Source organism: Takifugu rubripes, chromosome 9 (genome assembly GCF_901000725.2).
Source record: "Takifugu rubripes chromosome 9, fTakRub1.2, whole genome shotgun sequence".
In the NCBI taxonomy this organism is placed as follows: domain Eukaryota; kingdom Metazoa; phylum Chordata; class Actinopteri; order Tetraodontiformes; family Tetraodontidae; genus Takifugu; species Takifugu rubripes.
The window spans coordinates 1,132,795-1,152,154 of record NC_042293.1 but is presented as its reverse complement, the minus strand read 5'-3'; the positions used below and the strand labels follow the sequence as shown (position 1 = coordinate 1,152,154).

The following is a 19,360-nucleotide window of genomic DNA, read 5'->3' as shown; positions in this document are numbered from 1 at the left end:
GCTCCTTACTCTAACCATCACAACTAACCTCCGAATCTGAACCTACGGGGTTCTAACAAGCTTTAAACCATTTCTGAGCCCTCCTGTAGTTGTGAGAACCACGAAAAATGTCCTCACAAGAAGAAAAAATATGAGAATTTTGGAATTTTGTAAGCGGTCTGCGATGAAATGCCAACCGGGCACGTTTGAAGGTGTGGGGACGATTGTGTTCCGTTGCTCTTCAGCGAGCTCTGCACGCCCTGAAAACCCTTTGCAGATGGTTAATGAGCGGATTTCCGTAGCTGAACATTAAAATGTAGCAGCGTCCTCCTGACGTACATCATTAACTCGAACGCCTGCAGGTTCGGACGCGGCGACCAGAACTTTACGAGCATTCCAGACACAAAATTTGCAGGGCGTGAAACCGAATGGTGTCGCATCCGTCGTCAATATTATTTATTCTGGGACTAATATAACGAGACCTGCATAAAAATGATGTTTTCTTCATCCCAACGTGTCCGACGCCATAGAGCTGAAGGGCTCAGGTAACATGAATGGGTGTCACAGTTTTAATACACCTGATTTATGGGACTTATTTAGGGATGTTTGTGTCCCTCACAACTGTCCTACAGAGTTAAACAACAAAAGGTTCCAGGTTACAGTGGCCTGCTGGTGTGGATGTTTCTCAGAACCATTGCCTTCTCACATAGAAACATCTAAATGGGTCATATCACAATCCACTGGTCCATTTTTATTCTGCCTCCTCATGTGTTGAGTCACAACCTTTCGCCAGGCCAGGAGATGGAAAATATGATTGTATGAATTTCGCTTTAGTGAATGATAATCCAATGAAGCAATTATTTATGACCTTATTTATCTCCCAGGGGGAAGCCAAGCTTTTATGGACCGGCAGAAAGTTCTCCCTGGTCTGGCGGCATAGAAAACAAACATTAAACCAATATATTCTTATACAGGCTGCTGAACAGGGCAAACAACAGAGTTTGTGTCCACTACATGCAGATCACTAATAAAGAAGGATTTTAATAATTTAAAAAAAACCTGAAACTAAAAACTGATGCAGATCTTCAAGAGCACACAGCATTTAAAAAAAACAAAAAAAAAACAGAAAATACTGATTTTATTCTGCTAAGATTCTGAGTACTGGCTGTAATTATGATTGTTGTCAGACTATAATCATAATTGCAAAGGTTTACCTTTAGATCGGTCCCCATTTAAAGCTAACTATAGTGTGACACTCGACTTAAAGACCTGTGATCTATTGTGGAAGACAACGTGCATGGGTAAAAAGGCAGAACACGACGGGTCCGCCTCTTGTCTGGAAGACAGAGTGGAGGGTTTGACTCGCCCACGTCACAGAAAAGGAAAACGAAGTTAACGCTAGCTTAGCAATGAAGCTAAACATAGAATAACTGCCACAGCATTCGCGCCCACAGTTGGCTGGTTTTGTACCTTGTTTATTAGGCGGGTGAACTATAACCAGATCAAATGGTGAGTGCATATTTGCAATAGTCAGCACCTGGTCAGCTGAATGATTTGCCAATAGCATGTTGCTAGGCTAATACGGTAACTGGCTCTGCTACGTGATACACTGTATCTACTTGGCTGGCTAACCATGTCTTTAGCTACCTTCTGTGATAGTTAGACTATCAGCACATACATTGGAGTTTACAACGACCAACATCTGAAGGCGCTTTAGCCTATATAAAACGTTTAATCGTCTGCATGTGTATTAAAACCGATTTTGCTTCGGACACGAAGTAACACAAGCTGCTGGTAATGTTAAGCTAGCTTGCTAAAGCTAACATCTGGAGAGATGACATTACCTATTGGTCACTTTCAGTAAATAAATAAACGTCCCTAATGTTGTCCGCAGTGCACATACGCTAACCCCTGCCTCTTTATATATATTTGGCAGGTGTATGACCCTGTGAGGCCATGGGTGACATGAAAACCCCAGATTTTGATGATCTCTTGGCAGCATTTGACATCCCTGATGCTACGGGGTTGGATGCCAAAGAGCCCATTCAGGGGAGTCATGAGGAGACAGAGATTCAGCTGAAGCATGTGGGGATGTGTCTGGATGACAGCCTATTGAGTAGCCAAGCTGTCTCAACCACTGATATCCCTACTGTAAGTGTTATTGTGAAGAACACAAGCCGTCAGGACCTCTTGGAAGGCTTTGGGTCACCTTTGCATAATGGATTCAAGGGACAAGACTCTTCCATTGACCCTGCAGAGCCAGCCAATGATAGCTTTTCCAAATCATTTATCTCTGCTTTGAATGGTGAAAGTTCAAGAGAGCTTCTCGGAAAGGCGCCTATTCAGCACAAACCTGACGGAACGCCAGTATTTACCCAGTCACTTTCTCATTTTAGTCCTGTTTCCAGCCCCGACTCTGAAAACACTCTGTGTAACAGAGATGAAATGCATCCAAAAGAGAGCCCTTGTTTTCCCGAAGCGTCGGTTTTGGTGGAACCATCAGTATCAGACAATCCACAAAAGCTGGACCCCAGCATCCTTCATGACCGTACTGTGGACTCTCAGATTCCCAAGGAATCCCAGGGGGGCAAAAAGGAAAGTCGTAGGCGTGAGGACATGTCCAATATCCTTGTCAGTAATGAAAGTGATCAAATTCCCAGAACACACAGTGCAATTCCACAGCAAGGTGCTAAAAAGAATCCAAATGAGATCAAATCTGAGTCGGGATCCTCGTCGGAGCCTCCCGTCCCTTACCCTCAAAAGCCTCAGACGTCTAAATTGTCCTCCTGCCTGGAGGCTCTGGTGGCCCTGAATGCAAGAAAAGATCTCAAAGAACCAGCGGAAGGCTTGAAAGCAAGTCCCAGCGTGCCCATATCACCACGGAGTCCCAGAAGTCCACGTGAAGCTGTGAAGCGGTTGATGAAACCGTCGGACAGCCCCGTTAGCATCTGCAGCGACAGCAGTGGCAAAGCCTCCCCCGCCCTGATGTCCGGGTCACCTCCTGCTATCCCCAGGGTCAGGATCAAGACCATAAAAACCACATCGGGACAGATCAAACGCACAGTCACCAGTGTGCTGCCTGATTCCGAAACGGACGAAGTTCCTTCCGCGTATGAATCCTCTCCTGCTCCCAGTATGATTAGCGAGGATTCCTACTGTAACATGTCTCCCTACCAGTCCCAGAGCGCTTCTGTTGACGGTCCTGCGGTGCCAAAAGGTACCGCGGCCACACCTGCGGCTAAAGTTTTACACGGCAAATTGGAGGCGAACCCGCGGAAGCTTGGAGCCAAGCTCTCCGGGGCGGCGTTCCGAGCTTCTGCCGGCCCCGTCAAACAACCGGGCCCGCATCACCGTCAGAAACCCAAACGTGGGTCGGCTCCAGGGGGGCGTGCGACCAACGCGGGCTTCCTCCCCAAAGCGATGCATTTAGCTAGCCTCAACCTGGTCCCGCACAGCGTCGCCGCTTCCGTAGCGGCGAGGACCACCCCGCCGCAGCCCGGCCAGCGCTCGCTCTCCTCCACGGTGTACAGCACCGTTCCCCTGGTGCATCAGGTCCAAACCAGCCAAGCTCACACCTGCACCAACACGGCGTCGGCCACCTTGAACCGACTGCTGAACCACGCCAACCCCGTACCTACGTACGTGCCCAACCTGAGCCCGCCCCCGGAGAGCGACATCCGCCTCCCGGCCCGAGGTTACTGCTGCCTGGAGTGCGGGGACTCCTTCGGCGTGGAGAGGAGCCTGGCGCATCATTACGGCAGGAGGAGCGTCCACATCGAAGTGGGGTGCACTCACTGCGCCAAGACGATAGTCTTCTTCAACAAGTGCGCCCTGCTGGCACACGCGCGCGAGCACAAGAGCGGCGGCGCGGTGATGCAGTGCACGCAGCTGCACATGCGGCCCATCCCCGAGGAGCACATGTTCGCGCCCCTGGACGCCGAACCCGCGTCCACGGACTCTCCCGCCCCGCCTTCGCCTCCCCAAAGGGTCCAGGCCGTCCTGCCGCTGCACCCGGACAACGTCATCCGGCACCGGCTGCGCTGCCTGGAGTGTAATAAGCAGGTGCCTGACTACAAAGCGCTCGCCGGCCATTACCAAAGACCGTCGGAAAACGTGGAGGGACTAGTGAGTCGCTCTCTTATCTCGACAGCGTTTCCAGCTGGATCAGCTTGCTCAAAGGGTTGTTTCGCTGTCTTTTTCTTACGATATTTTAAATCTTTAGTGTAGCTTTCTCTCTTCCTTTCTCCTTCCTTTTTTCTGAACCAGATGTGCGACACGTGCACAATGCTGCTGCCCAACAAGTGCAGCTTCAGAGCTCACGAGCGCATCCACGCCCACAAGTCTCCTTACTGCTGTCCGGAGTGCGGAGCCCTGAGCCGCTCCGCAGACATCCAGAAGCACGTTAAGGAAAACTGCCTGCACTACGCCCGGAAGGCCTGGTACAAGTAAGTCAGGGGGGGGGGGGTAACGGCGTGAGTGGAGTGGCAGCGTGTCCTCTTTTTCAGGTGTCTTCACTGTGATATGGTTTTCAAGACCCTCCAGGGACAGAAGATGCACATCGAGGAGAAACACTGCGAAGTCTTCTACAAGTGCTCCGTGTGTCCCGTCGCCTTTAAGACCGCCGACAGCTGTGAAGTGCATTTAAATAAAAAGCACAACACGAGCAAAGTCTCGCCGCAGTAAGTCAGCGGCCGAACCGAGCTCGTTCGGATGTTTTACATTTTTCACATGCCGTGCAATGATCCCCCCCCCCCCAATCCCACCAGGATAATCTTTAAGTGTTCGTGCGAGACGGTCTTCAAGAAGAAGCAGCTGCTGCTGGAGCATTTTCACCAGAACGCCAGCAAACGCGTCACATCTGTCTTCAAGTGTCCAGAATGTAATTCAGTATTTCCACAAAAGCACCTGTTAATGCAGCATTTCAAGGTAAAATCCCGCCAGAGCTCCTTTTCATCTACAGATAAGTACATTAACTGCAACATTGTGCATTAACACTCCTTTTACTGGTGGCTCTGAGCATGTTTATCATGGTTTAATTACCATGTTGTGCTTTCTAATCACCATAAAAGACAGATGTAAAATATAATCCAGTTTAACTGCTGACAGACTTTGATCATGTTGGATTCCCCAGAACGACATTTGTACACATCAGCTTTGTAAACAGTGAACAAACTGGATCATCTTGTACCAGTGAAAGGACAAAATCAACAATAAAAGTTATAAAAGTAGCATATTTCAGGGAGGAGGGTGTGAATGTAGCAGGGAGGAGTTTGATCCTGATCCCAAACCAAAGAGCCATAAAGTCTTTTTTCTTCCCTCCGATGTCTCTATTCTGCAGAGCGTTCATATAGGAAACATGACGGCAGAGGCCGAGAACGGAAATGTACGGAAAAACGGCAAGGAGTGGCGCCACAGAGTCCAGAAGAAGAGCCACGACCCCATGAAACAGGTGGACGGGTCCAAGAGAAGGGCGGAGCAGGACAGCAGGGCGCGCGCAAAGTCCAGCGGCTGGACGTGCGGCGTGTGTCTCCAGTGGTTCCCTGAACGAGACTCGTATGTTTCGCACGTGAGGACGGCCCACACAAAGGTCAAAGGTCACGCTGGAACGTGGCTGTTCTCTCAAACCTGTAGCCTTTCTTCAGATGCTCGCTCCAGAGAGGGAGAAGCTTTTGTGACGCTTGTTCTTCTTCTCTTCACCAGCTGGTGAAGAAATATCCCTGTCGACACTGTGAGCAGTCCTTCAACTCCAGGAACGTTCTGAGGCGACACAATCGCACCGCGCATGACGGGAAGGCAAAAACCTACACCTGCTGGTGGGTTTCGCAATAACGTGCACGACTACGTGCCCGGGTGTCAGCGCAGTTGCTCTCATCTCTCTTTGCTGGTTGAAATCTTCAGGTATTGCACGGATACCAAGACAACATTTGCTACTAGCATGATGTTGAAGAACCACGTGAGGCTCATGCATGGTATCAAAAATCCAGATGTTGGGCAGATGTCAAGAACTTTCAACCAGGAAGCAAAAAAGCCTTTGGTAAGGTGATTACGGTTGTGAGTAGTTATCGGCCGCGGCCGACCAATTTTAACGCATCCGACCTTTTTAGGGACATGTATCTGAACGGCCTCCTGGCGCCCCTCGGGAGGAGGAGCGGGACCCGACCCCGAACCTCGGCGCGCCCTCGGCGAAGCGTCTCAAAGCTCAGCTCCGCTGTTCCAAGTGCGGCTTCGTCACGGGCGACAGTGCGCAGTTCCAGCGGCACATACCGCAGCACAAGAGCGACGAAAGCACCCCCCAGTGCCTCCGCTGTGGCCTGTGCTTCACGTCCGCCCTGTCTCTGAGCAGGCACCTGCACATCGTGCACAAGGTCAAGGAGGTCAAGGAGGAGAGGGGCGCCGCCATGGCGGCGGCCAGGGAGACGCCGCGGGAGCCTCAGCCAGACGCGCCCGCGGGGGTGGAGCGGGTGGACGACTCGTTACCGAAGCGGAATGAACCCGACCGGCCCGACAGGAAGGAGAACAGCGAACATCGGAGCTCTCGGACAGACGCCGCGCCGCCTCTCTGGCGGGAAACGCCTCCGTCGTCAGCAAACCGCTAAGATCGGTTCGTTTCCCCTGAAAACAACTCGTTGATGCGTTCGGCGTTGCTACAGTCCCCGATTTATTCCGGTTGTTCAGCATATTTAAGTAGATAATCATCTTAAGAGCAGTATTTTTATAAGAGGACGAATTAACCTGTATTTTTTAGTTGATTTTATTTATATTATCCTGCATGTTTGTAATACAGTATATTCATTTTGCCATGTAGACATCTCATTCCCACCCCGAAAGGAGACTCAGGAATGTTAGTTTTCTGTGTTGGGTTTTCACTTCTAATCATTTTTCCCTTCAGTGACGGCACCTGGGTGGGAAGAGGATTTATTTACTCTGCAGTACAACGATAAACATCGCTGTAAACAAAGATATTTGGCCGATTGGAGCCTACGGAACGCTAGGCTACGCTAAACCTGACTATTCAAACGTGCGTTTCATAGGTGTGCGTCAGACGTGGCCCTTTTTTTAATTATTTTGGAGTGAGTGTTATGGATAAGTGTGCAGAGGTATTGGATGCTGCAGCAGTGTTGAAAATACCTCATATTACCAGAAGTGTATCTTCCAGGGAGGTGGATACACAGTTATGTCAGGGTACGGTCGGTTTGGACGAGCCAGCGCAGGTGGGGAAGCATTTTAAGAACATGTCGGAGATGCCGCTTCGTGCTGATGGACGTTCCTACCTCCGTGGTTTATGACAGTGATTGTTCAATAATGAAAGTATGGGAGGAGTGGCAGGTGACCTCAGTGCAATGCAAAACCGAGCAAATGTGTATCGTCCCACATTATTCAATTTTATAAATTATTTCTGGGAATCGAGGTAAGGCTACGCGGTCATATTGACTTGGCGAATGAACTTTTATATTTAAGTACTTCTTGAGCTCTTGATTTCTTAAAAACAGCCACGCTGCAGACGACGATCTGTGCTTGTTTTTGTTTTGTAATGCCCGTCAAAGATTTGTACTTTTGATACTCGTTCCATTCAGCACTTGTAGGACAGAGCTCTGTGTACATACAGTTACCAGTGAACCCCGGGCTCCCAGCATTTCCTGAAGCATTACATCGGTCCAGCATGCAGTGGCCCACGTGCCTTGCTGTAATGTTTCCTCCTTACAAATAAATTGGTGCATTTAATCAAATCTAACCTGTGTTTTTTGATGTGGTTGCTGGCAGTGTGTGAGATAAAGGAGGGGGGAAATGGCCACAATCTATCTGTCAATGCAGGTCAGAGTGGGACTCTGGACGCACCTTTCGTCCAATCAGAAGGCTGGTGGGTGACGTCAGTCTCATTTGCCTATTAAGATCATCCTCTATATATCCTGCTGTCCCCGGGGAGACAGCGGGGGCCGACGCTTCAATTAAGAGTCATCAGGTCGTGTGTGCAAGATATTTGGAGGGATGAGAAGCATATTCCTAAAGCTCTGCAGAGCAGGATTAATCTCCTCCTTCATCCTCCTCTCCTGCGTTTCCGTGACATCAGCGATGAGCCTTGACTTGACTGAGCTGAGAAATAAAGTTTCAGAGATCAAGGTGAATCCCAGGTGGAATCTGTGGGCAAGTGGTGAGAGAATCAATGATGCGTTTGTTGCAAATCAGTGCACGTGTTTGTTTGTTTTTTGGTTTGTTTAAAGTGGAATGTGCATGTTTAAATCTGCGCTTTTTGTTTATTAGGACATTTCATGGGCAAGAAAAGTGTTGCGGAGAATTCCTTTGGGAAAGTTCCCGCAATAGTCAGAGGTATTAGTCCTCTTGATTATAAAAAAGACATGCAGACGCTGCTAATTCAGATACTGAAACCTCAATGGAAGCAAGCAGGGGACATGTAAGCTTATTACCATTATTGTTGTTATTGATGTTAAGAGCTTTTCTGCAACTAATTATTTTTTTGTATTTGTTCAGGAGGTGAGGAGACCCAGCATGGAGAGCTCATCTGAACATTGTTGTGACAATACACCAAAAAATAAAATGAAAAAAATTCATAAAAGCTGATATGATGATGTGTTACAGTGTTGGTGAATGTTAATCTGAGTTTTAATAAACTACAATTTAAAGCCACTTGTGGGTTTTTTTTGTGAATGAAATTAAAATAAAGTTTTTGTTTCTTGGCGTTTATAGTCTTTAAAATTCCGTCAGTGAATTCGGAACATTCGAGCTTAACAGCGCCCCCTTGGTTAATGTCCTCGTCATATTCCTGCGACAGTTGTGTGGCCACGCTGGTCGCGTGTGAATGACGGTGGAGCATAGCCAGCGGCTAGGCTAGTTTGAGCACAGTTATGCCGCTAATAGTGATCTGTGGTTACCCCTGCAGTGGCAAAACACGGAGGGCAGAAGAACTGAAGGTGTATTTTGAACAGAACTGCAACAAAAAGGTTTATATTGTTGGAGACGGAGCTCTAGAAGTTGACAGAAACACTGTTTACACAGGCAAGTTCAGCTAATGTAGCTCAGTTGACTGTGGTCCGCGTCACGGGTTTGTAACATTTTAAAACTTGTTAGAAGGGAATTGAATGGTAGGTTAAAGCAAATGTGTTACATTTTAAAGAATCAATAAACTGTGTGGACGTCATTCATTCCAGTACTGAGAAGTGTGTTTATCAAGGGTTTAAACGGCATTATTGTAAACTAACCATCGGTTTTGCACCGGGTGCTGAATGTGTTAAAGCGTTTTCATCCAAATCTAACTAAAAATAATACTACTAATGATCATGTATGTCATTAGTACATGATCATGTATGTCATTAGTAGCACGAAAAGTAGTAGTAGTGCTGCACATTTTATGAAATAAGCACCCATGTGCTTAATAAAATAGAACAAAACATTTCATATCAAACCATCAAAATCAAACACCTGCACAATAAAGCAGAAACAATCAGAAATAAGATGCAAATGTCTCAAGTTAAAATAAACATATAGAGGTCTAAGGGCGTTAGCTTTCATCCCCTAGCAGCAAATGAACCAATTGTAATTAGTAGAAAATGCATCCTTATTAGACTTTCTTATGATAAATACATCAGAAGCATCTTAAGGATATTAAAAGTTAATGTATTTTGGACTCTTTAGCAGTCAAATTTTCTGATTTCCCATCTCTGATGTTGGAAAAGGTCAGTTTTGTATCTTTTGTCAAGGTTAGTCTGCAGGATTGTGAAGTGGGTCATATTAAATAAATCCTTTTCTCTCCACTTTCACCTTTGTCAGATTCCCAAAAGGAAAAAGATGTGCGATCTTCTCTAAAAGCTGAAGTGGAGCGGTGAGCGTTCACCTCCAGAACCAGAACCAGAACCAGCACCGATGCCCAGCCATCACAGTAACACACCCATTTATTTGTCTTTTCAGGAAAATCAACAGGGATGACATTGTAATTCTGGACTCTTTAAATTACATAAAAGGTACTTGTCTGTTGTGCTTCAGCATCATTTTTATGTTTATGTTCAGCATCATCGCCTTTATGTTTAAAGTAGAAATTATTTGCAGGTTACAGGTATGAACTCTTCTGTCTGGTGAAGCACGCACAGACCCCCCATTGTCTGGTGAGCATTCACGATGGTTTAAGGTGAAAATATTTAAACCTGAGTGATAAAAGTCAAAATCCTCTGCTTCTTCTGCTTGTTTTAGTTATACTGTTTGACAACGGATGAAGTGAGCGCATCGTGGAACCTCGGCAGGGATGCTGCGCAGCAGTACAGCCAGGACATGTGAGCGGGGGGGGGGGTTGGCTGTAGGGCTGTGTGAGTCTTTCCCTTTCTGCTCCGTTACCATGCGGCTTTATTTTGTAGCTTTGATGCCTTAGTGTTGAGATTTGAAGCTCCAGACTCCAGAAACCGTTGGGACAGTCCTCTCTTCACCATCCTGAAGGATGACCCTCTCCCATGCGAAGCCATTTCTGATGCACTTTACAAAAGAAAAGCACCGCCACCGAATCAGTCCACGCAAAGTGTAGGGCTCAGAATGCTTTTTGTGTATTGAACATTGCTGATTATCTGAGCGTATATGTGTAAAAACTATTATTTTTCTCTCTGCAGCAACCGCTGTCCTCAGCTAACTTTTTATACGAGTTGGACAGGATCACACAAGATGTTCTAATGGTGAGTGTTGTTTATTTGTCCAGTGGGCACCTCACCGAAGCTAACAAACACTTAAAAATAGTGTTGTAACAGTCAGTTACTGGATAGCTCAGTAAAAAAGGATGTCTTGTGTCAATAGTAACTAATCACCCACTTGATGGATGGATTATTAGCGTCATGTAATCTGGAGTAAAGGTCACCTCACTGCCCTTTAGCAGCGGAACTGCGTCAGCTGGTCCCTGGGATCAATTTTTGCAGCCTGTTAAACCCTTTTTAAAGGCCTCTTAATGCCCACGTGTAAGGTTAAACACAACGGCGTGAGCGACAGGATTGGCAGCTAGCAGACAAAAGTGTTAAACATGATCAATAAATCGGCCAGAAATTACAGGTTTTAGGTTGTTTACAAGAGTAAAGTGCATTTTTGTTGGTAATGAAGTCACCATTGACTATTTACAGAAAAAAAAATTTTTTTTAAAAACATCAAAGTGCTGAAATGCCCAGTAACACCTTATTTAGGCGTATTTATGGAGTTTCATAACACTCCAAACTGTTCATTAATCAATGTGCATGTGTGATGTCATGTGTCTGCTAATTGCTGTTTGTGTTAGCCAGCAGCTATTAGCTGTTCCCCTTCCTTAATATTGTCAGGTATTTGCATTCTGCCATCATCTGAGTATGTGTCACAGTCAACGTTAGACTTTTTATATGTAGAAAATATGTTCACTTTCAACCAAAGTCTTTACTTTTTTCCACAGGTAATATTTAATGCACAGAAGACAAGCGTACCTGGTGACGTCATTTTAGTTCCTGGAGCCACAGAAAAAATATCCTTTTAAAAAGAGTCCAGGCAGCAGTGATCTTTCACGGCTAATATCCATGTTAGGATGCCGTCATTGATTCTCGTCATCCAGCCCTACGTCGTATTACCAACGCAGCAGGTGGCAAATTGTTGTGGTGGGAGGGCAGTTAAATGGGTCTCATCAAAGAGGGCAAATGAAGCGGGGGTTTTACAAAGGAGGAACAAATTACAATGATAGCTGGATTTATTGGCAGCAGCAGTTTTAGGTGTTCACAGCATCAAATGCTTTGATTTCCCCCTTTGAAAGTGCTATTTAAAGCAGAAAGTAAGCGTAATGAGGTTTAAAGTAAGGTCTTTACATTTACCTTCACTTTGTTTGTTTTATCTCTTAAAGGTTAGGATGTGCTGTGGCATTCAGAAATGTTTCTTTACCCGATCATTGTCCAAAAAGGACTTAAATGACCTTAACTGGGTTTGTTTTGAACGTCCAGCTCAACAGGAGTGTCAACATGGCAGAGCTGAGGAAGCTGCGGCGTCAGTTCATCAGCTACACGAAGACGCACCCGACACAGAACCCGGCGCACGTTTCCAACATGTTTGTGCAGTATTTAAACAAGAGTTTCCACTGATGATTGATTGCATTACTCTTTCTTTTTTTAAAAAAAAAATCTGCAACAAATAAATATATTTTGTGCCATTTGCAGTCACAGGAGTGCAGTTTTAAAAATATTTACACATTCCGACCCGAAGGTTTTGAAATACAACAGTTGCGATCTCACATCAACGAGCGCTGTATTGAACGCAGATTTAGAATAATAAGCGCATTTTTATGAAATCAGTCCTTTCAAAAAGTAAAGTAAACGGACTGTATTTGACACAGAAACATCAACTCATGGGCGAACAGCTTTAAAGCTCTGTGGTGCACGTCAGGGGCAAGAGAACCACCCAGCAGGCACCAGTTGGTTGATGGGACAAGGCCTATGTGGTCCTCCACAGGCTAAAGGAGGAGCTGGGCTCCTCTGTGGACCAGGAGAAAGCTACCAAGTATTCATGGGGACCAGCATGGAGCCACCAGTAAAGCTGCTGGTGCCTGGGATGAATAAATGGTTACATGAAGCTCTTGGGGAGGCTTCTCAGCACTGGATGTCTCCCCGACTGGACCTTTTCCTGCCAGAAGAAAGGGAGCAAGACAAAGGGAGAACTGAAGGAGGCCAGAGAGAGCATTGGTGGAGGAGCAGATGAGCCAAGTTCGGACCAGTTTGTCCTTTTAATAAATTGTGTGATCTTGTTTTGATGGTGTAACTTCAGATTAAACGATGAGACGGCGAGGAATCGTTCAGAAACCTGATTTATTGTGGGCGATTTCATTGAAATGATGAAGTGAGTTAAAAAGCTTTCAGCTGATCAGTGATCAATGACGAAGATCATCGATCGTCGGCTTCGGCAGTTATTTCTTTTGACCGGCTGCTTTCCGTGAAACCGTTTTATTGGCGTTGGCGTATTTCTGTCGATCATTTCTGAAGAGAAAGGAAACAGCGAGTGTTTTTTACCAGTGGCAATAACGAGGTCTTCACTCTCAGATCTTACCTGCTCATTTTTGTCCTGTTCCTGCATCCCAGTCCTCCCTCCCAGTGGCTGCTCCGCACCCCCCTGGTCATCATGCTACCGCAGGTGATGCACGGTTTTGCGTTGCCGTACGGCTGCAAAGGCCCGAGTGGGGAAACAAGGCAAAGTCAAAAAGGGGCAATAATTTTTCCACCCTTAATTCTGTCAGTGCTGGAATCTGCTATTATGTCAGCACGAACCCCTCCCCCACGCTTATGGGGACAATTTTTTTTTTTTTTTAACTCGGGTAAAGAAGCTCCCGGTATTGAAAGTTCCTGGGAATTTCAGTGGTAAAGGTGCTGACGTCACCAAGTCTTCAGCTGACCTGTTCTTTGGCGCAGTAGCCACAAATCATCCTGGTGGCCAGTTCCATGGGGTGGTCCTGGTCTTCATCGTGGCACACGTCACAGGGGTAAGCCCGGCCACAGCAGGGGAACCTGGCAGCAGATAAATGTCCACTTCCGTCATCTCGCCGTGGTGCGTTCAGGTCACGACACGAAGGCGGCGATACCTTAACCATCGATGACTCTGTTTGTAATGCCTGCAGGTTCCCTTCTCAGGCAGGGGCTTCCCCTTCTGCACAGCAGGGTGCCTCACCTTATAGTTCACAGTCAGAGCGTTGGGACCTGCATGGACGGAACAGGGGCCTTGTAAGGAGGCATTTGTTGCCTGAGACACGTCTAATGTAGGTGAGCTGCTCTGACCTGCTTTGTTGGATCTCGGCGGGATGAACTGGAACTTTGTGCTCTCTGCCAGAACGCTGAGTTTGCTGTGGCAATGCTCACAGTTAAACTCCTTGGTCTGACCGTAGGAGAAATTCTGGTGAGAGTGGGGGGGGGAAAAAAGGCGCAAATTTATGGGCGAAATTAAGAAGGAAAGAAGATCTTTTTCTTTTCTTTTCACCTCCGTGGGGTTCTCCTGGGAGCAGGTGAGGCAGCCCACGATGAGCTCGCACTCCTGGAGCACGAGGTCAGCAGGTGCAGCGTTGTGGAGGTCCAGGTATCCCAGGACGTCGCTGTAGTGGTGCACCATGCAGGGCCTGAAGGCAGCGTTGATGTCGGCGCTGCATTTGTCGCACTGAGCCGTGCACGGGGTGCGTCCAGTCAGCGTCAGGTCTGCGTTTACCTTGCACCTGCGGACAGAAACGGCCGGATCAGAGCGACGGGGGTTTGGACGCGGACGCGATGTTCGACTGTGTCATTTACCGGTTGCATTGAAGGCAAACGGTGATCCGCTGGGCCACCACGGTGGCCGTGTTCTCTCCCAGGCGGAGTCCCAGCATCTTCATCTCTGTCCCTCTGCGAGGGTCACTGACCTTGATGTTCTCCACCAGATGAGTCGCTTCCTCCACCTCCTCCTCCTCCTCTTCCTGGCCTTCATCACTACCTGGACCCATCTCTCCCTCTGCTGTTTTCTCCCCATTTCCCGGCGTGTCCGGCGTCCCCTCCCCATCAGCTCCTGGTGACTGACGGTTCTTGGCGGCGTTGTCGCACACCGTTTCCTGGAGCTCTTGGTAGGAGATAAACTGCAGCCCAGCCTTCTCCAAATCAATGTCTGTTTTCAGCTGGAAGAGAGAGAGATTGGCTTGATGTCAGAATCAAATATGATCAAATATGCTGTTTGATCGTGTCATTCTCACCTTTCTGGCTCCTTCGGTGAACAGTCTCTCCATATTTCGGTCCAGCCAGCGAAGGAAGGGGCGGAACAGCAGCTCCACTTTTCCCAGCAGCTCATTGGTTGCATGCTTGGCTTGCAGCCACTCCGAAGACGCCTGCTCTACATGTCTGCAGTTTGGGAATCCACGTGCGTGACAATGAAATGAAAACACCTTCAAATGTGCGTGTTTCTACCTGGCCATGACTGGTGGCAGACCCTGGTCCAGCGGTACTTCCAACGTAAAAACCTGTTAAAATGTACCAAAGTAGTGAACTGTTTGTCACATCTAAGCTATTGACAATCTAAAAGGAACAAGCTTTGTTAATTAAAACAGCTGTCTTTACCTGCTGGGGGTAGTTTTCTGGGAAGCTCACCATGATGTCGACTGCTTTTAGGTCAAAAGGCTTGAGAGAAGTGAAAATTCTGTGTCAGCGTATTTCTTGATAAAGCTCTGACTTAAGGCTCACTGTGTGAATGGTTGTCATATTGAATTAGGAAAATATCTGGCCATGTTTTACCATACAGGGGATATTAGCGCTGATTAAAATGATGATGATATAAGCATTTTACCCAGTCTGGATCAGTAGCCTCAACGGACGCTCTGTAATATGCGAATCCGTTTTGTTCCTGGATAATCAACTGCTCCCTGGGAAAGCGCTTTTTCAGCTGCTCTATCTCAGTGTCCCGGAGCTTCTTGGCGACATCTTCGGTCAGCTCAGACAGCTTCACCTCATGGGGGTTGCTGGGACGCGGTACCATCCTCTGCACAGGTCGGCTATTATTGCCGCGTCTGGGCTGATCGTCCACTGACGGTAACTGTGGTGGATGCCAGAAGCGACATCTGTCCTCCATTGAGCAGTGACCTGATAGAAAGTAGCGACAAGGACGGTTGACAGCTGCCGGGACAACCCTACTGGAATTTCTGGGGCCAGGCTCTTGCTCCGCGTTGGCCTCTGAGCTTGCGGATGTTAAGTGTGATGGTTTCGGATTCTTTATGCTTTTCCTCTCCTGGGCTTTGGTATCATCTCTTATGTGAAGAAATCGGCATCTATCTCCAAAGTTGCAGTGTCTTCCTTGTGAGAAGAAGCGACACAACTGCTGTGTGTGGAGTCCAGAGTTTGCGTTATTCGCCTTCCCTTCGTCAGCTTCGTCCATTATTGAAACACCTAAATGAAGAAACACAGCCGGACACTTCATGAACAAGTTGTGGCTACATGTCCAAAAAAATATGCCGACAGAAGCAATTTAAAAGACTGTAGGGTGCGCACACTGCGTCTTTCTAAATGATTTGACTCTTACTGAGTCAATGTTGTTCACTCAGCGTCCATGTCACCCCAAAGAAACAATAAAGTGACAGTCGATAACCTTTGCACCTTGCAAACGCAACGATGATGGGGAAAAAAACGTTATAATTTGGTACATGTGTTGCGATTTGAAATGCACCGATTTTGTGGCGTTTTAATATGAAGACAGATTAGAAAGGTACAAAAGCAATAATTATGAACATAACATACGTATAGATTTCGACATCAACTCACCAGGAATCAGACGCTCCCGTTACGTGGTGGAATTTCTTCTTCGTGGATTTGATCACTGTGAGTACAAACTGACCACATGAGCATACTGCCCCCTGTTGTCGGAGTATGTACTTCTATACATTTCCCACGTAAATTTTCTTTTTTGTTCCTTTTCTCTTGCATCCACAATGTTTTATTGTTTTTGGCCTAAAATGTAAAAGTAATTATTGTTGGCAAATCTAGTCATTTGTTTATGAGTGATTTCGTAACATAGTTTAGTTTTGCTGCATATAAGTGCACCATTACAATTCTAGATGCAAGGATTCAGAAACTCTGCCTCTGCTGTCTTTAGCTAGTCTTTATTAACCAAGTTAAGTTACAATTTTGTAGACAATTCATATTTGAGTTTGGAGGAATACATAAAAAAGAGATTTCCTGTTTTGCCAGTTAAACAACCCTTAAACAGACCTCAACCCAGTGTACAGTGGAGGAGTTTGCAACTTGGGCCATAAACAAATTGATCGACATCGTTACTGTTTGCACAGTGTACTAACCTGCGCCTGGACAATCTCAATTTCCAGCAAGAACATTTGCAAACTAGCTATTGTCATGTTGCCAGTAAATTAGAATTAACCCTTGAGAATGATATTATGCAACAGTGAGCATGATTAAGAATAACATAACAATGCAGTTTTGAAGTCTCACATTTAAAAAAATGTATTGGGACTAAAGACATCCCAGCCAGCCACCCTTCTGTGGCAATTACCTTAAAATAAACACTGACCATCAGACGGTGTCTCAAATAACACAGTACGGTGCACACACACACACACACACACACACACACACACACACACACACACACACAGACACACACACAGTGTACAAATGATTGTTGACCTGTGGTGTTTATTTTGAATGGAATTTAAAGCGTTGATTTAGTCCTGATGTAAGAACACACAGGCTGCTTTAAGAAAGAGAAAACCTAATGGACAGTTGTATACTGTGTGTGTGTGTGTGTGCGCGCGCGTGCGTGTGCGCGTGTGCGCGCGCGCACCGTACTGTGTCATTTGAGAAACCGTCTGATGGTCAGTGTTTATTTTAAGGTAATTGCCACAGAAGGGTGGCAATCATATCAAACCACAATTTGAATTCTAGATTTCATATTTAAGTGATAGTAGACAGCATTTGTTCTGCAGGATTTTTTTATTTCTGTCTAAAAATGGTTTAAAGGGAGTCATGTTTCTCATCTTACTGTAGGGAACAATTCTGCTCTAATCCCATAATTCTGCTATGCTACACCAATCTGTGCATTATCACCATGGAAACTGTCCACTCAATAAATCCACACCATAATATTCTACGTTATTCCAGTCTAATCAAACAAGGTTCAAGGTTCACTTAGACAGGAGGAAGTTTCCCATGCCAGGACTAAATCAATGCTTTAAATGCCATTTAAATTAGACACTTGGCACAAAGGACCTTTTCAAAGGACCTTTTATGTCCACACATCAAAGACTAAAAATCCATGTTATCAGGGGACGAATAAAGGCAAATAAACACATTGGAGGCATCAGTTGTGTTGGACCATTATACCAGTTGGAAACGTTATATTTTTACAGCAGTTTGAAACCTTCTAATCCAGCAGAATGGCAACAGGACATCGAGGAGTCAGCAGGGTAACACGCTTCACTCAGGATCCACTCAAACACCACCCTGGCTTGTTGCCATTTATTTAATTATGTCACTAACTGTTGATTATTACAGTCTTTGTATTTGTGTTTTAATTTAAACTGACACTCAGTGACATTTTGAAAGCAACAGCGTACGTTTCCGTCGCCATAATATATTTGATTTACTTAATATTTAGTGATCTCCATAAGAATCATCTCAAAATATAAGTCAATAAAATCCAGACATGCATTGGAGCATCTCCCTTTATATCCCATTGAAGTACAGACGACATTGAATTCAGGGGATTTAAAACAAGAGTGCATTTATTGTAAATTGTCATTGTGCTTCTTCACTCAGTTGTTTTCCAGAGCTCTGGATGATGTGAGGAGATCGAGAGGACAGAGCTGCAGGAATGAAGACAGGCTGGGCCCCGTGTCCAAGAAGGAGCCGCAGCCTTGGAAGCCTCAGCAGCTGAAGGAGGAGAACCGAGGAGAATCTGTGCAGGAGTGCAGGAGCTCCCAAAGAATGCAGCCATCAGAAGAGAGCTGGCAGCAAGAGATCAGGGACCTGAAGGAACTTCTGGTGGGGAAAGACCAGCAGATCTGCAGGGTGGAGCAGGAGAGGAGAACGCTGGCTGAGGCTCACGTGGACACCTTGGCCCTGCTGAGCAGCACGCAGGCGGCACTAAAGCAGGAGGAAGGAAAATGTGCCCGTCTCCAAGAACAGTGCAGCAAGAAGCTGGATGATGAGGAGCTGAGACACCAGACGCAGCTCAAGACCAAGCAGATGGTGTCCGACCTCACAAAAAAGTCTGAAGTGATCTGGACGGAGACCCAGAGGAAGCTGGAGGAGATGCTGGGGAACCAGGAAAGGATCTCGGAGGAAAAGGAGAGCTCCAACAGGAAGGAGATCCACCTCCTGACCGAGAGAATCGTCCAGCTGCAGGTGAGCTGCCTCCACCTCCTCCTGTGTTTCTGACTTCTGACTGATGTCACATTCTTTAAGCTAATAAATGATCTTTGTCTTTGCAGCAACTCCTCCGTGAAAAAGAAACAAAGAAGAACCAAAAGATGAAGTTCAGAATAATGAAGTTCTTCTTTGGAAGATAAACAAAGAGACAAAATAATTCTGATCCTGAGCTGGACATTCTATTATTACTACTCTATTGCAGGCCTGGATTCGAACCAACAACCTGCCGCAGAGAAGTCAGCGGCTTAAACCACTGCCCTATGCAGTCACACTAACCCACCGCAAAGAGGTCATATATGGTTAAAAAAAGCCATAATTTGAATATCATCTGTGGATGTGATTTCTGTGTCAACACAAATTCCATATTTTCACAGCATGTGAAGAAAAACATCTGTGTGAAGAATATTTAATCATGGCTTTTTTTTAAACCATATATGACCTCTTTGCAGTGGTTTAGTGTGACCGCATAGGTCAGTGGTTTAAGCCACTGACTTTTTTTTTGCCGACGGTTG

General features: G+C 46.2%; 3 protein-coding genes and 1 long non-coding RNA gene across 5 annotated transcripts; 3 read left to right on the top strand and 1 right to left on the bottom strand.

The window, feature by feature from the left end:
- Nucleotides 1–1,317: 1,317 nt before the first annotated feature.
- Nucleotides 1,318–7,711, top strand: znf592 (zinc finger protein 592). The gene is made up of 9 exons (XM_011606841.2): nucleotides 1,318–1,488; nucleotides 1,916–4,104; nucleotides 4,246–4,424; nucleotides 4,485–4,658; nucleotides 4,746–4,905; nucleotides 5,318–5,566; nucleotides 5,680–5,792; nucleotides 5,878–6,013; nucleotides 6,084–7,711. Exons 2-9 carry the CDS (start codon nucleotides 1,936–1,938, stop codon nucleotides 6,573–6,575), a joined length of 3,672 nt encoding a protein of 1,223 aa, XP_011605143.2. The 5' UTR covers nucleotides 1,318–1,488; nucleotides 1,916–1,935; the 3' UTR covers nucleotides 6,576–7,711.
- A 243-nt stretch (nucleotides 7,712–7,954) lies between these two features.
- LOC105416872 (uncharacterized) lies at nucleotides 7,955–8,323 on the top strand. The gene is made up of 2 exons (XR_964767.2): nucleotides 7,955–8,097; nucleotides 8,239–8,323. It is a non-coding gene; the product is annotated as an uncharacterized lncRNA (long non-coding RNA).
- A 430-nt stretch (nucleotides 8,324–8,753) lies between these two features.
- kti12 (KTI12 chromatin associated homolog) lies at nucleotides 8,754–12,134 on the top strand. Its single transcript, XM_003967035.3, has 9 exons — nucleotides 8,754–8,991; nucleotides 9,763–9,814; nucleotides 9,901–9,953; nucleotides 10,039–10,094; nucleotides 10,180–10,259; nucleotides 10,341–10,500; nucleotides 10,587–10,649; nucleotides 11,384–11,452; nucleotides 11,913–12,134. The coding sequence occupies exons 1-9, from the start codon at nucleotides 8,841–8,843 to the stop codon at nucleotides 12,054–12,056; spliced, it is 828 nt and encodes a 275-aa protein (XP_003967084.1). The 5' UTR covers nucleotides 8,754–8,840; the 3' UTR covers nucleotides 12,057–12,134.
- Nucleotides 12,135–12,757: 623 nt separating this feature from the next.
- On the bottom strand, nucleotides 12,758–16,300 carry LOC101077182 (uncharacterized). Of its 2 annotated transcripts, none has more exons than XM_003967034.3 (12): nucleotides 16,227–16,300; nucleotides 15,259–15,854; nucleotides 15,033–15,092; nucleotides 14,883–14,935; nucleotides 14,672–14,816; nucleotides 14,238–14,596; nucleotides 13,936–14,164; nucleotides 13,737–13,851; nucleotides 13,544–13,658; nucleotides 13,358–13,469; nucleotides 13,015–13,127; nucleotides 12,758–12,944 (listed from the first exon to the last, which is right to left on the bottom strand). In XM_003967034.3, exons 2-12 carry the CDS (start codon nucleotides 15,841–15,843, stop codon nucleotides 12,875–12,877), a joined length of 1,956 nt encoding a protein of 651 aa, XP_003967083.3. In that variant the 5' UTR covers nucleotides 15,844–15,854; nucleotides 16,227–16,300; the 3' UTR covers nucleotides 12,758–12,874. The 2 variants fall into 2 exon arrangements, with proteins under 2 accessions (XP_003967083.3, XP_011605141.2); XM_011606839.2 differs by having other exon boundaries at nucleotides 16,203–16,266.
- Between the last annotated feature and the right edge of the window lie 3,060 nt (nucleotides 16,301–19,360).

What these genes read in the sequence shown, in the direction of transcription:
- znf592 (XM_011606841.2), top strand. Translation starts at nt 1,936, where the DNA reads ATGGGTGACATGAAAACCCCAGATTTTGATGATCTCTTGGCAGCATTT. An exon ending in ACGAGCAAAGTCTCGCCGCA is followed by an intron (nt 4,659 to 4,745) that starts GTAAGTCAGCGG and finishes CAATCCCACCAG; the next exon opens with GATAATCTTTAAGTGTTCGT. An exon ending in TGTTAATGCAGCATTTCAAG is followed by an intron (nt 4,906 to 5,317) that starts GTAAAATCCCGC and finishes TCTATTCTGCAG; the next exon opens with AGCGTTCATATAGGAAACAT.
- kti12 (XM_003967035.3), top strand. Translation starts at nt 8,841, where the DNA reads ATGCCGCTAATAGTGATCTGTGGTTACCCCTGCAGTGGCAAAACACGG. An exon ending in CAGAAACACTGTTTACACAG is followed by an intron (nt 8,992 to 9,762) that starts GCAAGTTCAGCT and finishes CACCTTTGTCAG; the next exon opens with ATTCCCAAAAGGAAAAAGAT. An exon ending in TTCCTGGAGCCACAGAAAAA is followed by an intron (nt 11,453 to 11,912) that starts ATATCCTTTTAA and finishes TTTGTTTTGAAC; the next exon opens with GTCCAGCTCAACAGGAGTGT.
- LOC101077182 (XM_011606839.2), bottom strand. An exon ending in CCCAGGAGAACCCCACGGAG is followed by an intron (nt 13,852 to 13,935) that starts GTGAAAAGAAAA and finishes CACTCTCACCAG; the next exon opens with AATTTCTCCTACGGTCAGAC. An exon ending in CAGAGTCATCGATGGTTAAG is followed by an intron (nt 13,470 to 13,543) that starts GTATCGCCGCCT and finishes ATCTGCTGCCAG; the next exon opens with GTTCCCCTGCTGTGGCCGGG.